At 38.6% G+C, this 22353-nt stretch overlaps 2 protein-coding genes across 4 annotated transcripts; one reads left to right on the forward strand and one right to left on the reverse strand.

The window, feature by feature from the left end:
• Positions 1-134: 134 nt before the first annotated feature.
• LOC122087143 (OVARIAN TUMOR DOMAIN-containing deubiquitinating enzyme 6) lies at positions 135-17324 on the reverse strand. Of its 3 annotated transcripts, none has more exons than XM_042656150.1 (10): positions 17094-17324; positions 16796-16868; positions 15811-16710; positions 15377-15538; positions 2111-2188; positions 1432-1510; positions 1205-1350; positions 1046-1111; positions 722-896; positions 135-505 (listed from the first exon to the last, which is right to left on the reverse strand). In XM_042656150.1, the coding sequence occupies exons 3-10, from the start codon at positions 16489-16491 to the stop codon at positions 282-284; spliced, it is 1611 nt and encodes a 536-aa protein (XP_042512084.1). In that variant the 5' UTR covers positions 16492-16710; positions 16796-16868; positions 17094-17324; the 3' UTR covers positions 135-281. The 3 variants fall into 3 exon arrangements, with proteins under 3 accessions (XP_042512084.1, XP_042512086.1, XP_042512085.1); XM_042656152.1 differs by having other exon boundaries at positions 16796-16970; XM_042656151.1 differs by having other exon boundaries at positions 15811-16868.
• A 2706-nt stretch (positions 17325-20030) lies between these two features.
• Positions 20031-21674, forward strand: LOC122085677 (casparian strip membrane protein 1-like). Its single transcript, XM_042654176.1, has 3 exons — positions 20031-20417; positions 21119-21242; positions 21331-21674. The coding sequence occupies exons 1-3, from the start codon at positions 20110-20112 to the stop codon at positions 21544-21546; spliced, it is 648 nt and encodes a 215-aa protein (XP_042510110.1). The 5' UTR covers positions 20031-20109; the 3' UTR covers positions 21547-21674.
• The last annotated feature ends 679 nt before the right edge of the window (positions 21675-22353 follow it).

The raw sequence follows: 22353 nt of genomic DNA on the forward strand, positions 1-22353 counted from the left end.
GAGAGATTAGGTGGGACTGTTTCTGCCACATGGCATGTAAGATGGGGTTAGGGTTTGGCAGACACATCTCACCCCAAGGCAGACGAAGTGGTAAAGAGGTGGAGCAACGCATCCACCAAGTTGATGCTCCCATCTTTAAATAGATATATATCCATCATCTTTTATTACTCTAATTGTTCTTTTAACATTTATATAGAGTTCCACATGACAAATCAGTCTCTTTTAACTTACTACACTAATCCAGATTAAGCCATTACATTTATCATTGGTCCTACTTCAGCTCATTCCGCTGCCTTCCCTTTGCGTCTACTACTACTGTCCGTCTCTAATAGGTAGCAAACCACCGAATCCACATCATCCCCGAAAATGCTATAAGCTTCAATTACTTGCAAATAACTGAACCCCATCGCCAAAACCATCTCCATGCTGCTACTAAGAACAGTATCAGGAAAAGATCTGGGTGTCCCAGATTCCACCTTCGACTCCCTCCTCGATGGTCCTGTCACTGTACCCACACATTTGTCAGAAACAAAACAGAGAGCTTGAAACTTCCTTAATATTAATGAGGGGGTTGGAGGAATGTAGGTTAAGAGGAAATTTTCCAGTTTAGACAGGGAACTTATAGTTATATTGCAAAGGCAAATTAGCTTTTAGGAACAAAGGGAGAACAATTTTAACCCCTCTAAATTGCAAAATTGATGATATAAAATTTACTACTCACTAGCTCCCGAAGATGATGGCTCAGCACTAGAAGTGGAAGACTCCCTGAAGCCAACCTGCTGCCTGAACTTGTCATTAGCAAGATACTCTGACCGTGAAGCCTCCATCACCGTGCGCTCAATTTCTTTTTCAGTGAGCTCAAGATCTGAGTAAAATCGTCCCTCAGCAAGAAGAGCCTGTTATGAGACATAATTTAAAAGTAGATGCAAATTCATCACTAACATGTTATGACAAATGCCAATTTAATTCATCACCAACAAATTGGTTCACTGCCCCATTATCTTAAAACAAAGGATGGGATAAATCAATAAATCAAGGTACTTGCATTATCAATCTGCTGATCTTGTTGAGCTCTGATAGCAGCCTTTACTTGATCTTTATCAATGTTTGTCTGTGAACCAAAGAATGCACATTATTAAAGATAAAACCATTAGCATAGGAGATATGAATTAAAAATAAATGGTTAGCCATGTGAAAAGCTCACCCCACGGAGACTGCTGAATCCAAGGCCTGCACCAATTGTCAATCGGCGTGGATCAACAAGTGAATTGTAATGATTACCATGATGATAGCTTAAACGAATAGGAGGACTATCTGTACTGTAGCTACCATGAAAAATGTTGATAGGTTCTGCATCAATAGTGTGTTAGTGAGCAATTGCAATAGCCAGTTTCAGTAAAAATGTTTTAGTCATGTCAATTAGATTAGCACCTGTGCTGTACGAATAAATATGGATAGGACGATTGTACATTTCAGATAGAGCCTGGATCTCCACATTGTTTCCATACACCTGTCCCAATAAACCATTCATTACTTCCAGAAAGTCTATTAGACGTGGCAAAGATAGCACAGCAGACAACATTACATGGGGTAATCATCACCAGTCCATTAACAGCTAGGCAAAATGAATCCGGCTATAGCTGATCTAGGATTTTTCGAGACAATATTCAATTCAATTCCTTGGTCACACCAAATAACCAAACCTTAGACACCAAAATACTTATTCAGCTATCCTGAGATTTAACAATGGTGAAGAACGACCAGCGAGACAAGAAACAAAGTATTCTAATAAGCTATCGAAATCATCAACCACACACCCTTTAAATAAAAACTTTCCATCAAGACAACAGTTCTGTACAACAATTCAGCAGGTTCACTTGAACCACTAGTGACTGATTTAGACATTTCGATTTTGTTTCCATAGGCAATTCTTAAGAAGAGAAGGGAGGCAAGGTACACACCCAAAAAGAAGCTGGAAACACTGCGGTAAATCACCATTTTAAGCTCACAGAATAATGTAATATGTGGTCTATAACAAAAAGAATCCAATTCTTGTTCAAGAATAGAGGAATGAATGCATGGGCAGCCAACATAAGCTAAGAAGCTGTACCTTGTCTCGCCTCTTCCTCTTACAATAAGATGTGAAACCTTCTGTTATAAATTGGGAGAAGTGATCCCTCTCCCTCTCCTGAATCAAAATAAACAAAATATCAGCATGTAACACTTGGAAAGATCTAAGAACAATTAGAAAGCACAACCATAATATTTGACCAGAAAATTGAATGAATTAAAAACATGACGATATAACCACCTTAAGATCATAATATATCAAAACTTAAGATAAAAAAATTCCGCAACTGAACAGAATAACATTTATTGTCAATAACAGTATAACACTTAATTCTGAGTAGGTAAATCATCGTGCTTCAACCTTCCAATGTGCAAAGACAATTTCCAATTAATAAATGGCATAATATCCATCAAGAAGATAAACAGGAGATGGATCAAATGATCAATCATTGTCATATTCATAAGTTCATATTATCATATACGACTTAAATTAAAGAAAAGCTACACTGCCTGCAAAATAAAAGTGTGCTTGTTGGGTGTGACTGTGTGTAGGGGCTTTGCATAGAGCACCAAACCTTTTGATTTGAAGACTAATATGCACACAACTCCGGAGTAAGAAAAGAGAGTGTATATAAATTTGAGGAAGCTGACTAATGGTGTATTATAATCAACCAATGATTAGGGTTCAAAACCTGCATGTAAATTTAGAATCACAGGAAATAGGAACCAAAACCAGTAACTGAGACTTAATTGAACAGAGAAAAGGCAAGTCTGATGTGACTAAAACTCTGGACAAGTGAGCTAACACGGAAGAAGAATAAACCCTTAACAGTTTGAACCAGATCCTACAGTCAGATTTGAACACATTAGGAGATTACAAAAACTTTAACTAAAGAAAGAAGACCCAACCACAGACAGGTTGTGGATAACCACACTACACACAGTTGAATCTAGCATCTAGCACAACAGGCAAAAGAACCAACCCGATTGGATGTGGGCCCACTTAAATATTCAACGGCACAACCCAAAAATAGAATGGCAAAATTGTAAATATTAGGACTCTTGTAATAGGGTGACAGACTTGTAAATAAAAAGGAATCTTAAAGGGTAAATGGAGGTTCAAGCAAATGGTGGGGTATAGAGGGAATTCGGAATTATTGTGAAGGGGTAAATTAAGAAGCAAAACTAAGGCCAAGGTTGGAGGTAAAAAAAGGGAGAAAAGTAAGGGTATTTTGGAAACACAAAGGACGAAGAATAATAGACAAAGGAAAAAAAAAATGAAAGAAGAGGTGAATCATATGGTGAGAGGGCAATATTGGAATGGGCAGAATTCAATGGCAAGGTGTAAAATACCAAGAAAGGGAAGGGCAATATGAATGGTGGGGTAAAGGGCATTAATTACCTCATTAAGGAGAAGAACATAAGTTGTCTTCAACCTTGGGGAGAGGTTACAGGCGATAGAACCAGCAGGAGAGAAGAGAGTTTGAACAACCAAAAATCCCTCATGCAAGATCGACTTGAGCCCTGATTTTGGAAGCAGATTCACAGCCCATTCCTTCACGCAGCCCAAGTAATAATAATCCACTGAAACAGTGCTTGAATCATGAAAACAAATTACCTGAAACTGCTGTTGGTGATAGGACAGAACCAGACCTGATTTCAGGTTAGGAATCTCAGTTCAGGGAGCTAATGGGTTCCAGATTTGGCAACCTGGGTCGCCCTTGGGTATCGGCTCAATTACTAGAAACTGAGATGGAAGGGTGAAGAATCAATAGGGGAGAGGTTCAGTACCTGGACTGCTAAGAACGCAGTAACTGAGAACCAGAACAGAAGAGAGAACCAAGAGGAAGAAAGACAGGAGAAGAGGAGAGAGAGGGAGATCGCAGGGAAGAAGAAGAGGAAGGGGGGTGCCTCGCTGGACAAGGAAGAAATAAGAGAGAGAAGGGGGAAAGAAGAGATCTAAGAAGGAAAGGGGGGGAGAAGACAGCCACGCAGGGGGTTCACAACTCAATTCATTCTTCATTAATCAACTTCTCTTCCCATCAATTACATGTCTAATATATACTAATATAAAATTAAAACCTTCTAATTAAAATCAAAGACTAAGATAGAAATAAAAATCTCCTACACCTAGGCTAACATAATTAGAAGCAAATAAGGACTCAAATAGGAAACAAATATTCTCAAATAAAAATAAAATCCTAGAATATTCTATTAAACTTGAATCCAAATTAGTAACTTGGAACCCAAATTGGATATGGGTCTTGGTCCAGGTTCTGGAGTAGGTTTGGGTCGATCCATCGGAGCGCTGCTGCGTCAGGCATGCCCAGGCAAGAGCAAAAACTCAATGAGACAAGTGATAAAAAAGACGAAAATAGAACAGACATACGACACAAATGTTCACAGCATTAACCAACGTTCGTTTGAGCATAATGTAATGTTTCCCAAGCCTCTTATTACACCTTAATGAACCCAGCAGTTTGAGGTGAGATAGGTTGCACGTTCTAGCCACCCCACAGCAATTGCATCATTCGTACATCAAAGAGTGCCACTAACTTTGCCTTGCTAACTTAAAATTGAAGGTGGAGCAATGATTGCTGCATTCTATCCTTCTCCAACCTCTCCAAAGTCTGCCATATGAGTAGGTGCCCTGATAGAATAATCCTAGTTCTACACTAGTGCATGGTCCATAATTAGTTCAGGGCAGGGAGAACACTTAATTTATTCTGGCCAAAAGGAAAGTGTTGGGTTACGTTTAGTTCTGAGTTTAATTTTTGTTCAGTGTAAATTGTCATGGGTCAATTCCTAAAGCCAATAATTGAGTTACATGGTCCATAATTGGTTACTCTTCGAGAGTAACTGATGAGTAACCAACAGATTGCATCAGAAAAGCCAACTGATCTCCTAAGAGCAGATACAAACATGACAGAAGAACTCCTGCACCTAATCAGCACTATAAAATAGGATATCCCACATAATAATGACCTTGGCCACTCCACCCTCAGCTAGATCTTCAGCCAAGAGCATCCTGCTTGCTGTTTCTAGTAAAATATAACATTTCCTCCCTACCCAAGAATTCTCACTTTTTGAATCAAGGAGAACTTCCAAGTGGCTCTCCCCTTCCGTTCATCCACCTAACAGAAGTGTGAACCATTCAAATTTGACTTGCTGGCCCCTATGGGCAATACGAAGTTCATAATACTTGCGTCAATTATTAAATAGTCTAATTTGCTAATGAGATGTTCAGTCAAAATAGCAGCTATCTCAAAAGACCCAATCTGGGTCAACAGAATTCCATTGTTAGTAGGGTTAAATATTTTCAATAAGGATTCTGGATCTTTGCTTGTACTTTTATTTATTTATTTATTTAATTATTGGGAGGTTTGAAGGAAAAACCATCGGCCATTGATCTCTCAAATGTATTAGCAGCATGGTTCGAAATCTCATGGAAATTTCTGAATTTCAGTTTTTCTTTTTTTCCTGTGGAAACGAAGTAAGACCCAAAATAACATTTGTACAATATTTCGGTCAAAATTTCGATATCGTTTCGGTATCTCGCCTGTCTCGGTACATTCCATGTGTAAATTTCGGTATCTCCGTCAAAATTTTGGTATTTCGGTCAAAATTTCAACTGTCTCGGTGCTTTCGGTTCCATTTGCATATTTTGAAGGAAAAACACTCCAAATCTCCAACAAGCCTCTAATTAGCCACATCATCACACATTTTAATTTCCATTGGACTCCTACAAGATCTACACATTCAAAGCTTAGGAAAGGTAAATTTCTTTCTCCAAAATCAGGTAAAATTTTTAAAACAGTTCGACAGTTGCTGCCAAACAAAGGTGCAACTCTAAAACAATGTCATGTCCTAATATTTTTGCATTTTTATGTTCTAAGAATATTTATTAACCTTAAAATAAGTTACCCACCAAGTTTCAGGTCAAAATATGATCGTTTGACCACCGAAACAAACAAAAAAAAAATACACCATTTCGGCCGAAATTTCGCCGAAACGAAACTTCAATTTCTGAACCCACCGAAACACCAAAACAAAACGGGATTTCGAACCTTCATTAGCAATCATTTGTTAATTTGCATCCGTTTTATTTTTCGGCAATTGTTCTACTTACATCTTCAGTCCTAAACTATGCATACAACATTAAATCGCAGAAACTACACTAAACAGGTCAGCTACCTCTGATTAACATTGGACTGAAGTAACAGATCCGCTTAGATGAGTTATTAAATTCTCTTTCAAACTAAATCTGACTCGAGAATTGTTATTATTTTCGCTTCTTTATTCCTACCTGATTTGAATTACTTAGCACTGTACTAGTGCAGAACTAGGCTTATTCTAACCTAGTGGATTAGGACACTCAACTCCGCTAGTGTTTTATGCTGCCGGTCCCAAGCCCGGATAAAGGAGAGGAGGGTTGGGGCATCAAATCGGCACCCCACCACCCCCCGCCCCAAAAAAAAAAAAACTAGCCAAATTCATTTTGCATGGATCCTAGAACCTTACATTTTCAACCTTATACACGCCACTGTTTTCCCCCAGAAGTGACTAGCTACCCTTTGACCCAGGTGTAGCGAATACTGAGCAAGGATTAGCTAGTTGTCACAGCATCGGTGACCCAAGGCATCAGACACCTAGGCATCACCCCCGCACTGCTTCAATGCCAGGTGTGGTGACAAGTAGGGCAAAGGTTCTCGCACCATGGAGGAGTGCGATAAAAAAGCCAATCCAAAAGACTAGGTGTAAGGGTAAGAAAACATTAAGGATTAGGATGACTATAAACTCTGGTATACTCAGGATAAAAGCAAGGTTTTAAGCATCCTATTATATCAACCAATATGTATCATATCTTTAAGGTACCGATACAATACCTAAAAAAATTTGGTATTAGTACATGTAAGAAACATCATCCTTTATATATAATAAATCGAATGTAATGCAGGAGTAGATTACAAGAAACTCTCCCAGCAGTTTATAACCCCAAACAATACAAATAGGAGCAGGAAACAAAGAAATAAGACCATCAAATAAACCCCCAAGGATACAATACCCATATAGGAGCAAAACCAGCCCAAAAAACAATCCGATAGGAGAGAGGAAGACTTGTTATAGAGATGGAGAGAGAGAGGTGCGACCAGGTCTGTGGGAGTCCAATTGAGCTGCACTCTTGGGCGTAGATAGTCCCTAGGGAGGGTACAAAAACCCCCAAAGTTGAGAGCATTCTGACGGCTGGTTGTGAAGTTACAAGCTTTCTTGATTTTCTGACCTAGAAGAAATAATCGGAGGCTTCAGGAGAGAGAATCAATTTTGGTTTGTAACTTGGACAGATATGAACTTCTGAATACTCAACAACAATCGTATACTTCAACAGTAGTAACTTTAGGATAAAATAAAAAGCTTTAGACAAGACGAAACAAAGGGAAAAGTGGGGGAGGGGCGGCTGTCTCGGCCTGGGTTTCTCACCCACAGCTATCCCGACTGTTCTAAGCAATTGACTGTAATTATTCTTTATTCAAATATGTCATTATGAGTATATAGACTCGTCTATTTATAGAGGGCAGAATAGCAATCAAACTACTACTAGGAGCTAGTTTCTCAATAGGACTAGACACTCCTACTACAACTAGGAGCTAGTTTTCTAATAGGACTAGACACTCCTACTACAACTAGGAGCTAGTTTTCTAATAGGACTAGACACTCCTACTACAACGAGGAATTCAAGCTAGGACTAGGACTAGGACTTCACTTTATGACTCCAACATGGAGTAAGACTAACTAACTAATAGTCCATATAGGACTTTACAACCAACCAATAGCCAAATGGGCATTTATTGAATTAAATAACAACTATTAAACTAATAAATTAAATCTCGTTTTCCTACCTTCTACCAATATTTTAGGCCCATTAAAGTGGCCTATGTCAAGGAAAACCCATTGGATCAAAGGCCCAACACATATATAACACAACCCAATGTTTATTTGCAATCAAGTAAGCCTAAATGACTTATCTATATCAACTCGCCCTCTCTTAGAAAAAATTCATCCTCGAATTTTGTAGAGTGTGAGGGTGATTATATCATGGTGCACGTATCTCTTCAAGCTGAAGAAAAATTCAGGTAGCTCTTTGATAATAAAGATGTAGTCTAGAATGTGAGGAGCTCGATCTTCAAGATACATTATTGGGATGACAAACTCCACATGCTCGACTTCAACATCTTCGGATGCATCCATAGGGTCATCTACATATGCACCTTCGATCTCTTCTAACTTCAATGCAGCATAAAGCTCTTTTGGTTCATCTACCTGGTGGTTCCCAACCGGTTCCATTGATGATTCAAACATAAATTCATTCTTGAACTCCTTAGGATCTTCCTCTTGGCTGTTCACAATCATCACAGTTGTTGTAGTATCAAGTTTCTCAGTCTCAACCTCATTGTCCATTGTGGCAACCTTGCTATTTTCGACTTCTTTCACATGAGTCTCGTTGATGGGAACATCAATTACTAGTTCTTCCTCAACAATAGGAATGGTTGAAAAAATTTTAACACTAACCTCAACCTTTGACTCTAGTTCATTGGTCAGAGGTGTCTTCTCTTGTTGCTCCTTTGTATTAGATGATGTTGGTTCTTTCATGCTCTGGTCAATTGTGGGTGACTTTTGGACATCTGGTGGAAGGAAGTACCTGCTTCGTTCATGCTCAAATAGGTACATGCCTGCTAACTCATACGGCATCTCGTCCCACGTTCTAGGTTTACATCCTTGAGCTTGAAGTTGCCTTTCAAGGACTCTCCATTGCATTCAAACACAATCACTCATCTGAAAACATGCATATTGGCATTTTTGTGTCTCTGTTAAGTTGTAGTTGTCAAAGTACATGTCCAATTCATGCATCCATTCAAGGAATTCCCCATGAAAATAACATGACTGATCATTAGATTGGACAACAGTAGATGTATTCTGATGGGAATCTTTTAGAGGGAAGAGACTTCTTTGGATAAATGCAGGGAGATATTAGGTCGCTAACTCATACTTCATCTCTTCCCAAATCCTAGGCTCATGTCCTCGAACTTTGAGTTGCTTTTCATAGATTCTCCACCATTCTCGAGCACAGCTAACCAATCGGGAACAAGCATATCGAGGCTTTTGTGTCTCTGTCAAGTTATAGTAGTTAAAGTATTCCTCCAGAGAATCTAGCCAATTAAGGGTGTCGAACATATCCCTTTGTCCAACAAAGTAATGAACTGATGGAACCATCTTCGGTTAGGCTCTGATAGATTGTTTGAAGCTTTCTTCAACCAGAGCTCTAATACCACTTAATGCAGGAGTAGATTACAAGAAACTACCCCAGCAGTTTATAACCCCAAACAATACAAATAGGAGCAAGAAACAAAGAAATAAGACCATCAAATAAACCCCCAAGGATACAATACCCATATAGGAGCAAAACCAGCCCAAAAAACAATCCGATAGGAGAGAGGAAGACCTGTTATAGAGATGGAGAGAGAGAGGTGCGACCAGGTCTGTGAGAGTCCAATTGAGCTGCACTCTTGGGCGTAGATAGTCCCTAGGGAGGGTACAAAAACCCCCAAAGTTGAGAGCATTCTGACGGCTGGTTGTGAAGTTACAAGTTTTCTTGATTTTTTGACCTAGGAGAAATAATCGCAGGCTTCAGGAGAGAATCAATTCTGGTTTGTAACTTGGACAGATCTGAACTTCTGAATACCCACAACAGTCGTATACTTCAACATCAGTAACTTTAAGATACAATAGAGAGCTTTAGACAAGAAAAAACAAAGGGAAAAGTGGGGGAGGAGCGGCTGTCTCGGCCCGGGCTTCTCACCCACAGCTATCCCGGTTGTTCTAAACAATTGACTGTAATTATTCTTTATTCAAATATGCCATTATGAGTACATAGACTCCTCTATTTATAGAAGGCAGAATAGCAATCAAACTACTACTAGGAGCTAGTTTCCCAATAGGACTAGACAATCCTACTACAACTAGGAACTAGTTTCCTAATAGGGCTAGACAGTCCTACTACAACTAGGAATTCAAACTAGGACTAGGACTAGGACTAGGACTAGGACTTGGTTTTATATGACTCCAACATGGAGTAGGACTAACTAATAGTCCATATAGAACTTTACAACCAACCAACCAATAGCCTAATGGGCCTTTATTGAATTAAATAACAACTAATTAAACAAATAAATTAAATCTTGTTTTCCTACCTCTACCAATATTATAGGCCCATTGAATGATTAAAGTGGCATATTTCAAGGAAAACCCATTAGATCAAAGGCCCAACACATATATAACACAACCCAATGTTCATTTGCAATAAAATAAGCCTAAGTGACTTATCTACATCAGAATGTACTTGTCTTATCATACTTTGTTCTCCTTTTTATACATGATATATTTTACATATTACTTATTTCTGGTGTTTTATGCTTCAAATTGATTTTGCATATATCCTAAACATTTCGATATGTTTCTTCACCATTTCCATACGTATCATTAGCATATCTTGCTTCTTTCCTATACAATACGCCTCTTAAAATCACCCTTCCAATATGATGCCCAATACTTTAAACCTTGATAAAAGTAAGAGGATTGGGGTGGGTATAATAATGGATTAAGATTTAAAAAATGATGTGGATATTAAAATAATTTATGATAGGATTGTATCCATCAAGCTTCTGTTGAAGAAAGAGGTTATCAATATTCAATATAACTAGCACTCATGCACCCTAAATAGGATGGGGTGAAAATAGCAAGAGACAATTTTGGAACACATGGATGGATTAGTGCAAGGTTTTAGTCAATGAGAAAAGTATTGTTATAGAGGAGATCTAAATGGTCATGTTGGAAGAGATAGTAGAGGTTATTAAAGAATTCATGGAGGATATGGTAAATGATAAAGAAATAAGGGGGCGTCAGTTTTAGATTTTTCAGTGGCTTATGATGTATCCATAGTAAACATATACTTTAAAAAGAGAGAAAAACATTTAGTAACACCATCAAAGTGGGCATATAGTAGCCAAATAGATTTCTTTCTAACTATAAGGACTGATAGGTTGCTATGTAAGGATTGTAAGGTTATAATAAGAAAAGCCTAACCAGTAACCACACAACATAGATTAGTGTTGTCATAGATACATGTCTAAAGAGCACCAAGTCTTAAGACATGTGAGATTACTTGTCCCAAGATAACGTGATGGAGCTTAAAAGGAGAAAAGTGTAACAACACAACATGGATTAGTGGTCATAGAACGTGTCTCAAAACACCGAGTCGCAAGACATGAGATTACTTGCCCCAGGATAAGGTAGTGGAGCCCAAAAAGCGAACTTCAAATCATTTACTATATTTAGGTCAAACAAGCAACGTGGGACTTTGATGCACACACTAATATAATGTGGAACGAGATGACTAATGGCATAAAAAATGCTGCTAAAGAAGACCCATGCAAATCTAAAGGAAAATGACGATCCCCTAGGCAAACTTGGTGGGATGATGAGTTTCAAGCTGCCATTAAGACTAAAAAATCAAGTTTGAAGACATGGCAAAGGACTAACAATAAAGAGAATTTTAAAAAGTATAAATTTGCTAGAAACAAAGTTAAGAAGATTGTGAGAAAAGCAACGACGAAGGAATATAAGGATCTTTACAAGAATTTGACTCCTCTTCTGCCTAACATGAGAGTAGAAGTCGGTGATACAAATCAAAGAAAAAGAAAAGGAAAAAAAAAAAAAAAGAGCAATCTATAAAATAGCTAAAATGAGGGAAACGAAGAGCACTTGCAACCTGTATTTGTTTACTCTTACCTTGGATGAGCTAACCATGAATATTCAAGGTGAGGTTATGTGGTGTATGCTTTTTGCAAATGATATTGTCCTAGAGGATGAAACCATAACTGGGATTAACGACAAACCTACGGAGAAATACCTTGGAGTCAAGAGGTCTCAAGATAAGTAGAACAAAAAAGGAATACATGGTGTGTAACTTTAGTCACACAGCGATGGATGACAAAATGGTGAAACTTGTGAGAGAGAGAGAGAGAGAGAGAGAGAGAGAGAGAGAGAGAGAGAGAGAGATGACAAAGTGACTATAATCAAAATCAATATTCAGGGTCAACCATAAACAAGGAAGATGATATAGAAGACAATGTCTCTCACAAAATTAAAGTAAGATGGATAAAGTGGAGCGATGCATACAAAGTGTTGTGCAGTTGACGTATTCCGCTAAAGTCTAAAGGAAAGTTCTAGAGGAATGTCGTAAGACCAGCTTTGATATATAGAGAGGAATGTTGGGCAATCAAGAAGCGTAATATAGACAAGCTGAGTGTTGCGCAGATAAGGATGCTGAGATGGATGTGTGGCAAACCTCAAAGAGAGTACAAAAAGACTGGGTTAGAGCTAATTCAGGGCCGATTTAGGACAAGCTCTGAGAATCGCGTTTATGGTGGTATGGCCATGTTCAACAAAGGACTCGAGATGCCCCAATAAGGAGGAATGAGATCTGAATAGAAAGAGCTAAAAGAGCTAGGAGCAAGCCTAAAATGACCATTGATGATGTTGCAAGGAATGAAATGCAGATGCTTAGTCTCAACTCTAGTATGACCTCAAACAAAGTTGTTTGAAGGGCAAAGATACATGTAGCCAACCGCTTTTAGGTGGGATGTCCTTGCGGTGTTGCAATGTTTCTTTCCTTTTTCTTTTGTTTTTTGTCCCCACTCTTTCTTTTTATTTACCTGCTTACGGATCTACATAGCCGATCCCATTTAACTAGGAAAAGGCCGAGTAGTTTTTGTTGTTATTGTTGTTGTCGAAGAAAGAAAAAGTAAGGATTTCAACCATGTTAGATGCAGTAAATACGAATATGATAAAATACTAATAAAGGATTAGGACATTAAAGAGAGATGGAAAAACTATTTCTACAAGACTGGTCATGGAAAGATTTCACCTATTTCATCCATGACTTTGTCCGCCACCCTTCATGTGCCAAAATTACCTTTAAATCTTTCAACAGTCAATCAACTTACTAAATCTCTTAACTATTGTTTACATCATCTATTCCTCTTATTGTGTTTTTTCACGATCTTCAGACAATGAGGACAATCGGTGATAGGCTTATGCAAGATAGACTATATTATTTGTTCCAATTTATAAAAATAAAGGTGATATTCAAAGTTATAATAACTATATAGGCATAAAACTTATGAGTCATACTATGCAATCATGAGGAGAGTTATTGAAACTCGCGTGAAAAAAGAATTATAGATAACCATTTTAGTTTTATGCTAGGAAAATCAACGACAAAAGTCATTTATTTCCTTACGAGACTCATCGAAAGATGTAGAAAATGTAAGAATGATCCCCATATGGTCTTTATTGACATAGAAAATTTTTTGCAGGTATAAGAGAGAAGATAAGTTTCAATTAAATATGTGGACATATTTAAATATATGTATAATGGTGTGGTGACTAGTGTAAGATCTGTGGGTAGACAAGGTAGTGAATCACAATTAAAAAAAATTTGGCAGGTATTAGAGAAAAGATAAGTTTCAATTAAATATGTAGACATAGTTAAAGACATATATAATGGCGTGGTGACTAGTGTAAGATCTATGGAGAAACAAGGTAGTGAATCACAATTACAATTGAGTTACATCAAGGATCAACTTTAAGTCCATATTAGTTTGCTCTAATCATAGTTGTCAAGGCACAGGGCAACCCAAGGCGATGGAGAAGGGTAAAAAATTAAGGCAACACCAACAAGGCGCCAATCCAGGCTGAGCCGGTAGATGCCTAGGTGACACCTTGGCAACCTTGGCTCTAATCATAGATGTATTTACTAGAGACACTCCATATCGAACCCCTTAATGTATGCATTTTGCTTATGATATTGTTTGGGTAGATGAAACTAAAGCAGGGATAAACACCGAGTTGGAATTATGCAGATCAACCTTGGGGTCAAGATGTTTGAAGATAAGTAGAACAAAAACAGCCAATATGGTGTGAGGATTGGAGGGCTAGGATCCATATAGCAGACCCCATCTAACTATGTTTTACTTCATTATGCTTTTGTGTTTTGTTTTCTTTCACTATTACTCTTTCTTTCTTTTTTTGTCCTCGCTCAGATCCATGAAACTGACCCCATTAAGTTGGGATAAGGCTTGTGTAACTTCAGTGACAATAGAACAGATAATGAGGTCTCAATCACAAATAAAGGAGAAATAGATGGTAATGTTAAACAGAGAATTGAAATATAATGGATGAGGTTGTGGGAGCATCAACTGTTGTGTGATCAACATATTCCTTTCAAACTTGAAAAGGTAAATTTTATAGGACAATTGACAATTATACGACCGGCAAATGTGTGAAGCTGAACGTTGGATAGTAAAGAAACATCACATAGATAAACCTAGTATAGCTAAGATAAGGATGTTGAGATAGGTGAATGATAAAACTAGAAAGAATAAAATAAGATATGATCATATTAGAGCTGATTTAGGAGTAACTCTTATACATGATATGCTGCAAGAATGTCGTTTGATGCGGCATGGATATGAGCAGTGGAGGTATATAGATGCTCCAGTACAAAGGAGTGATTTGATTTGGATTAAAGGAGCTAAAAGAACCCAGGGTAGTCCTAAAATGACACTAGGAAAGGTGATGAGGAAAGAAATGCATAGCTGCCTTGTTAGAAGTATAGCTTTGAATAGAGCTGATTGATGGGAAAGGATCCATGAAGCTGACCCTATTTAATTGGAATAAGGCTGAGTCGAGTCGACCAGAACTCTCGACTCCTAATCTTATTGGAATAAGAAGGATTTATGTGAATAAAATTATAACTTTTGTCCTCTTGCAACAACAAATCTTAAATCTTAGAACAATTAGGACTTCTTATACTCTTCCACCGCATCATGACCATTAAGTTATAGTCATTAATACATGGTCCATAATATTGTAGCCGATTTATGAAAAATAACTTCCTCCCTAATAATGAATTGCAGATGCTCGAGTTAAAAGTGCTTAGATATCAAATCCTGAAATGGAAATCTATAAACAGATATCTAATACAATTCATGCTATAACAACTCAGTGAGGCCAAGTATTATGCCACTTTAGATGCTGACATGTCTCACTTGAAGCACCTGTTTCTCCCCAACTAAGTCACAACGATATTAAACTAGCTAAACAATGACCAGAGATCCAAAAAAAAATCTAAGTAGCCAAAAGGCAAGAGGATCTGTTTATTTTGAAGGAAAAAATTCCATGAGCATACCATGTAATCGATACACAATTGCCTAGCCAAATCATATGCTTCAGTGTCCCCATACACTTGATCTGCAACAGCACGAAACAGGCAGTTTCCATCCTCCATCATTCGTCTAACTTCTAAACCCTTGGCTCGTCTTATATCAATCTCAAACTGGCGTTCTCTCTCCTGAAATGAAAACAAAAGCTTTAATGTTTTCTCACAAGTTTAGTAAGCCAGAAAACTTCCTTTACACAAGTGATCCATTGCAACGGAAAAAGAAAACAATCAACCTATTTAGTTAAACACACAAAAGAAAACCCAACATTGGGCATCAAGTTTGGGTCTCCGAGAGAGTTAACTACAAAGTTTCCACATTCTGGATGAAAGTTGTCATTAAAAAGATCCTGAGTTAAATAATTAAATAATTTCTGGCCAGGTAAAAAGCATCCCTAACTTACCGCATCATCATAAGAGGGTCCAAAACATGGAGTCTGTTCATCTGCACTATTGTAACCCTCTCCTTCACCATAGGGCCTGGGAGAAGAAGGACGTGAACCAGATGGGGAATTCCGAGCTGTAACAGGCCAGGCCACTGCTCTTCTAGAAGAACCAATTCGACTGGTGTTTGAATTGCCTAAAATAACTCTCCTTGAACTCGGGTTTGCTACCAGGGGCTTAGGTGGTGGAAGGGGAGGAGGAGGGGGACAGGAGCTACCAGACACAATTTGCGAAGAACCACCACTCGATCCTTGATTTTCTTCTAACTCGAGGTTCTCTGTAATCCGCACACTACCCAACTCGTCCGTGACAACCCCGATATCCATAGCATCCTCATCACTAGTTTTCTCCTTGTTAAAAAATTCATCAGACACATCCTCGTTTTGACCACACTGATTGCATTCAAGCAATAACTCACCAGTCTTCGCTGTCTTATCATCATCTCCATTTCCACAAAGGTCCAGAAGATCATCAGAAGCCCCTGGTTCTTGCACCTCCTCCTGTTCCTCTTCCTTGACAGCAGAAGGAAGCTGCGGTGTGATGAGCTGCTGTATAGGAGCCGAAGAAGAGCTAGGCAGGGACGACCGACTAGGGTTCGATGAAGAACCAGAGGAGCCACGCTGAACCAAGATACGAGTCATCTTTGTTCTATTTCCACTTTCCGGCTGAAACTACTCTCGCTTCCCAATCTCCCTAAAAAACTCAGAGGTCGAAAGTGTGCAGTTTATCACGCGCCCTAGCCTTCGGAACGGTGACGCCAATACCTTGGCTGAACGATTTTTTCCAGCCCAGCGCCTTCTGCTCCTCCCGAATCAATCTCTGCATCCCCCTAACAATTCTCATGAGACCCAGACCTTGACCTGGAGAACAGACTCAAATTAATCAGAAAATTACTTCCTTCGCATACCCAAATTAACCCTAGAAGCTGCCAAGCAATTCACCGACCCAGATGAAATAGTTCCTCCGGAATCCAACGAATAACAAAAACTACCGAGGATCCGGTCGCGAATTTGCGGCTCTGCGACCAAAATCATCAATATGAATGAGAATGAGCCAAAAACCCCTAAAAGAACTCAAAAATTTGTGTCAAAACCCGTTAATCGTCAATAACATCAGCCACCTTTGAAAAAAAGAAAAAAGAAAACGTCCAAAATCACACTAATCAGATGAATTCAAAAGTAACGAAAAGAAAAAAATGATCGCTATAATCCGCAAAAGCCCCGACGAGATTGAACAGACTGACCTGGTAGACCCCAAAGCATCTGAGATCTGCAATAGCTGAGGAGCTCAATGAGTTAGAATGATTCACGACAAGTGAAGAATATGACGGATATCAGGTGAGAAATTCTAGGGTTTCCAGATAAACGCGGAGCTCGGACAGACTCACACTCACGTAAGACACTCGAGAAGGGAGGAATCAGGAAACGTAAAGCTCAAGAAAAGTATTTATTCTCTTTCTTCGCACGGAGGAAAATAGAGAGAGAAGAGAGAGCGAGATGTGAGGCTGCCTTTTGTTGTGAGAGCGCGACTGCCCCGTGACGAGGATTGCCAGGGACATCTCGTCGACGGTTAAATGAACACGTGGTCACACGCTAAGGGTTCGATATACGTGCACGATCGCAAGGATGAAAAAGCGTGTATGGGATCACGCTATTCGGACTATCAGGCCCACCAAATTCTTTAGCCTCTTGCCATTGGGCTCTCTCCCTTCTCTTCAAGAGGGATCTGCCTCCTCTACCGCGAAATAGAGGCGGCAGCTTAGATCCAACATTTTGAAACATTCAACAAATAGGTATGTATCTTGAGATACTTTAAGGTGTTGGATCTAAATTGTTGCCTCTATTGCACAATAGATAAGCCTTGTCCGTTTAAGATGGTGGTTTACACCAATATTTTTTTTTTTTTCCAAAACAAGGGTTAGAGATGTCTCCTCACATGAGGAAGAGAAAGATAGACACATAGGAGTGTTCCATGTAGAAAGGTCTCGAGAAAAGTTATTCTTCCCTTCTCTTGAAGGAAAATAACGCTCCCTTATCAAGTGATCCATAAACAAATGGCTCCCCTACCTCTCTAAAACTTCTAAAATAATGTCTGTTGATGCCTATATACACTCTCTCAAAAGATCAGGGAGCATTTTCCCTTTCTTTGTTGTTTAAGTTGAAGGGAGTCGTAATTCATAATCGGGCGTTCGGAATCAGGATCCCTACATTGGGTTTTTTTTTTTCGGTGCTAGGTGAAAAAAATCATACCCACCTGAAATTTTTTGGAGAATATTCTCTTAACGGGTGGCATAAGGGAATCGCAATTTGCACCACAAATGAGGAATTTGGAACAATTAGTAAATAATGGAAAAAGGTATGGAGAGCTTACGAGAATGATCTCTTACACGATCCACGTGTATGGAATCATCTTTCTACATCTTTTGTGTCAATTTCATTTAATAGAATTCCACTTCCACTGTAGCAGATGCCCTAGTTGGGAAAGCTTAACATGGTGTATAGCATATTGGCAGCTTATTATTCCATGTTTCAAATCAATAAAATCTCTTCTTACCAAAAAAAAAATTTGTGAAGAATATCAAGGCTTATGAAATATTTTATTTTATTTTGTCATATCATAATTGCCATTTTTAGAATTTTATTAGTTAAAAACAAAAAACAAAACAGAACAAAGCAAAAAAAAAAAAAAAAAGCTAATAACTATGTATAGATTCCTGCACATGCCTTCTCACATCCCTCATGGACATCTCACATTTTTTCCACACTAAAATTCAATTATTTTATTTTCCAATCCCTTAATTGGTGGGAAATTGCACTCTCGTGTCATGGTTATCTATTGAAATAATTTCCCTTCATCCACGGTAAGGGAGGAAGCCCCTCACCAAAAATTATCATGGGAAAAGACATTTTCAACCTTGTGATTGGGGAGTAAATATCTAATCACATGTTCATGGAAAGTTGGTCCCTTTAATTATGTATATATATCATTTATGTGCTTTAAGGCATTCTATAAGTGCAACTTTTTTTTTTTTTGGGTAAGTCAATTTATAGGTGCAATTAGATCATGATTAGTGTCATTTATCATTTCATAATCTTAATTATGAGAGAGATTTTGATTGTTATTAGTTGAATAATCATTACTTTCAAGTAGTTTTTTCTTCCCCCTCTGTTGAATACTTTTTAATAGTATAAAGGCATCTCTCAATCATCATCATTAATATAATACTATTAAAAGAGAAAACAATTGTGTCCACTTGCACGTCTTCACATCTAAACACAAGTGATTTCATACCATTGCACCCCATCTAGATGCTTTTGTGCAGCCTCTCAATGGTTGCATGTTGGCACAGTAACTACGTAAGCAGACAGGATTCTCTTGCCCATTTTTAAATAACCCCCCGTACATGACATCAAAATTCTGAAAATGACAAGGTACTAACTGTGTTAATTAAATAATTAGATTGTTAAGAGTTATTATGTCATGCAATAGACCTTCATAACATGAAGATGATGGAACCTTCTTTCCCATTCTAAAATTGAAAAATACCTACAACTCTACAAGAAACATGAGCTTGGCATTTGACAACTACAATTTCCTTTAATATTTTGGTTAGTCATTTTAACAAAACTAGTTAGACATTTAAGTAATTCCTTTCCATGGCACACTTGTTATCTCATGAAGAGAAGTTCCTTCATCTTATTTCTCCTGCCATTGCATAGGGTTATGCTATTTCTTTAGAAAATTTTTACCAACAAATAAAATAAAACCTCCAGTCTTGAGGGTACCTCTTACTCCAAGTGTGGATCAGTTCTCGTACTGTTTGATTCATATAGATGAAATTCACCATATAGTTGATTGTTGGATAAATTCTATCCATGCAGACCAACCCCGATAATGATTCTCATATGAAAACTTTATCTGCTTTCTCTTACTCTGTAGTCATTAACAAAGTACCAACTCATATAGTGGATTAAGTTATTGACTAACTACTCCCCTTGCTCTACCCAATTTGTACAAAAGCACCTAATCCTCCATGATACAAAGAGATGATGCTAAGCGATAGTTAACTAAAATTAATGTCCTCTTTCTTCTACTCACTTATATTTAATATTTTAATCTTTCTCTATATAAGGCATCACCCATGAAGGGATTTTTTCATCACAAGCCCTGCAATTTCCTTAACAGCACCAAGTCTCCCTCTGATCCTTTCCTCCTCATCAACTCTCATCACCTTGTCTTCCACAATCCGTTTGACGAAAATGAAGAGCGGTGAAGGTGAAGCGACTACCATCATCATTGGAGAGGCAACCGTCGACACAAAAGGAAAAGCTCCGGCGGCTCCTCCGGTGGTTGCCACCACTAAGTCTATGAAGTCTATAAAGTCAATCAAGTACGTAAATGGAGGCTGGAAGAAGGGGATCGCCGTGTTCGATTTCCTTATAAGGCTTGTTGCTATAGCGGCTACTCTTACTGGTGCCATTGTAATGGGAACGACCAATCAAACTCTCCCCTTCTTCACTCAGTCATTTCAATTTCGGGCCACCTATAGTGATTTCCCTCCTTTCACGTACGTATTTTTTGAATTTTAGGAGTAGAAAAATATAGAAGACTTGGTATATCTAGAGATACTAGAGCTGATGTGGTGGGTTCAGGATTAAGGTTAAGCGAATGGCCAACCATGCAAATTATTTGCAGATTGGGTCAACCAATTTAAACTCGGGAAAACTGGTCAGGTTGGCAAGTCATAAAAATCCTTTACGGTGAGATAGTGAGCGGCAACGAGGATCCAACAATTGGGATGCATGTTGGGACCTTCCAACGGTGGAATCCTCACTTTCACTCACCCCTCACCACAAAGGATCTAAAACCGATTGTTAAGACATCTTGAAGGGCCAGCAAGGGACCCCATTGGGTGATTGAACCAGGGACCATCCCTAGACTTAGGCTAGAGCCCAACTGCTAAGATGCTTGTCACTAAGTGAGAAGCTCATCCCTGAACCATAAGGTACTTGGATGAATATTTAATGGAACAATCTCATTGCGGTAACCATGACTAATTGCATTGAGATTGTAACCATCTTACGTGGATTGATTAAGTTGAACTTTTAGTAATGGTGTGTAATATCAGTTTTTTACCCTACTTATAATGCAAAGAAGACCCGTCCCCTACATGTAGGAACGGCGTACAACTGAGTTGATTAGTTGGTTAAGTGCATGTCCTACATGAAGTTCAATCTATTCTATATATATATATATATATATATGCAGGTTATTCGTCGTGGCGAATGCGGTGGCTGGCGGGTATCTCGTCCTCTCCCTGCCTTTCTCCATTGCCAGCATCGTTCGGCCCAATGCAGGAGGACCAAGGCTCCTCCTACTCATCCTAGACACAGTAAGTTAGCTTACATGGCTCATATTAGTGTCTTCCATGCATTGATTTAACCTGATCAAAATCATTTTTGTTAATTTGGGTATTTAAGGTAATGGTTGGCATCACTTCGGCCAGTGCTGCAGCGGCAGCTGCGATTGTCTATTTGGCTCACGATGGGAATCCGAACGCAAATTGGCTCCCCATCTGTGGACAATTCAATAGCTTCTGTGATCAAACCAGTGGGGCTGTAGTAGCGTCTTTTGTTGCAGCAGTCCTCTTCATGTTGCTGGTGGCTATGTCAGCATTGGCTCTTAGAAAGCATTGACAAGGACCTTCTTTGCTTACCCTTTCTGCTTGATTGCTACGTGAATCTGAATCTGAATTTCTTTGTGGTTTCTTTCTTACTTTTGGATTTTCAAGTTAGGTACTTCAATTCTTGCCACTTTTGGTTTGTAGGGACTGTGTGAGTGATACATTAAATATGTGTTGCACGCCAATTTCTTGCAACTTTTGATTGTTTTTTATTGTACCTGAAGTCGGACATCTACCAAATGGCAGTTTTATTGGAGCAGAAATGTTGTCTATAGGTTGACCACATGGTCCTGGTCTCCTATCCACTTGTTAGGTTTCAACCTACCAATTTAAGTAGGTCAGACTCTATAAAATATCAAATTGCAAAAAAGTATATAGGTCGATATATACTAGGAAATAGGAATATGTCTTTGACAGTAAATGACTGAATTTGAGATTTAAATATTATTCTAGAACCAGGTCAAGTCCTCTAACTGACCTACATAGATGAAATTTACCTAACAATCAACTTTATGATAAAATCTCATATGTAAAAACAAATCTCAAACCCCCCCCCCCCCCCCAAAAAAAAAAAAAAAAGACACACTGGGCCTTCATTTTATGAAACTATACACCCTTATGATTTCCTTTTTAATCTGTAAACAATATTACATTCTTTTTTATTTTCAACGTGGGACTTAAGTTCCCCGCCCTGATTGACTCTGATTTTTTAGGGTCAGGGCCATCCCGCCCTGACCCTGAGCCTGATCCTGATTTTTCAGAGTTGGGCTGGGATGACCCTGACCCTGACCCTAACCCTGGTTTGCCATCAAGGGATGAG

The sequence above is a fragment of the Macadamia integrifolia genome, chromosome 8 (assembly GCF_013358625.1).
Source record: "Macadamia integrifolia cultivar HAES 741 chromosome 8, SCU_Mint_v3, whole genome shotgun sequence".
NCBI lineage: Eukaryota > Viridiplantae > Streptophyta > Magnoliopsida > Proteales > Proteaceae > Macadamia > Macadamia integrifolia.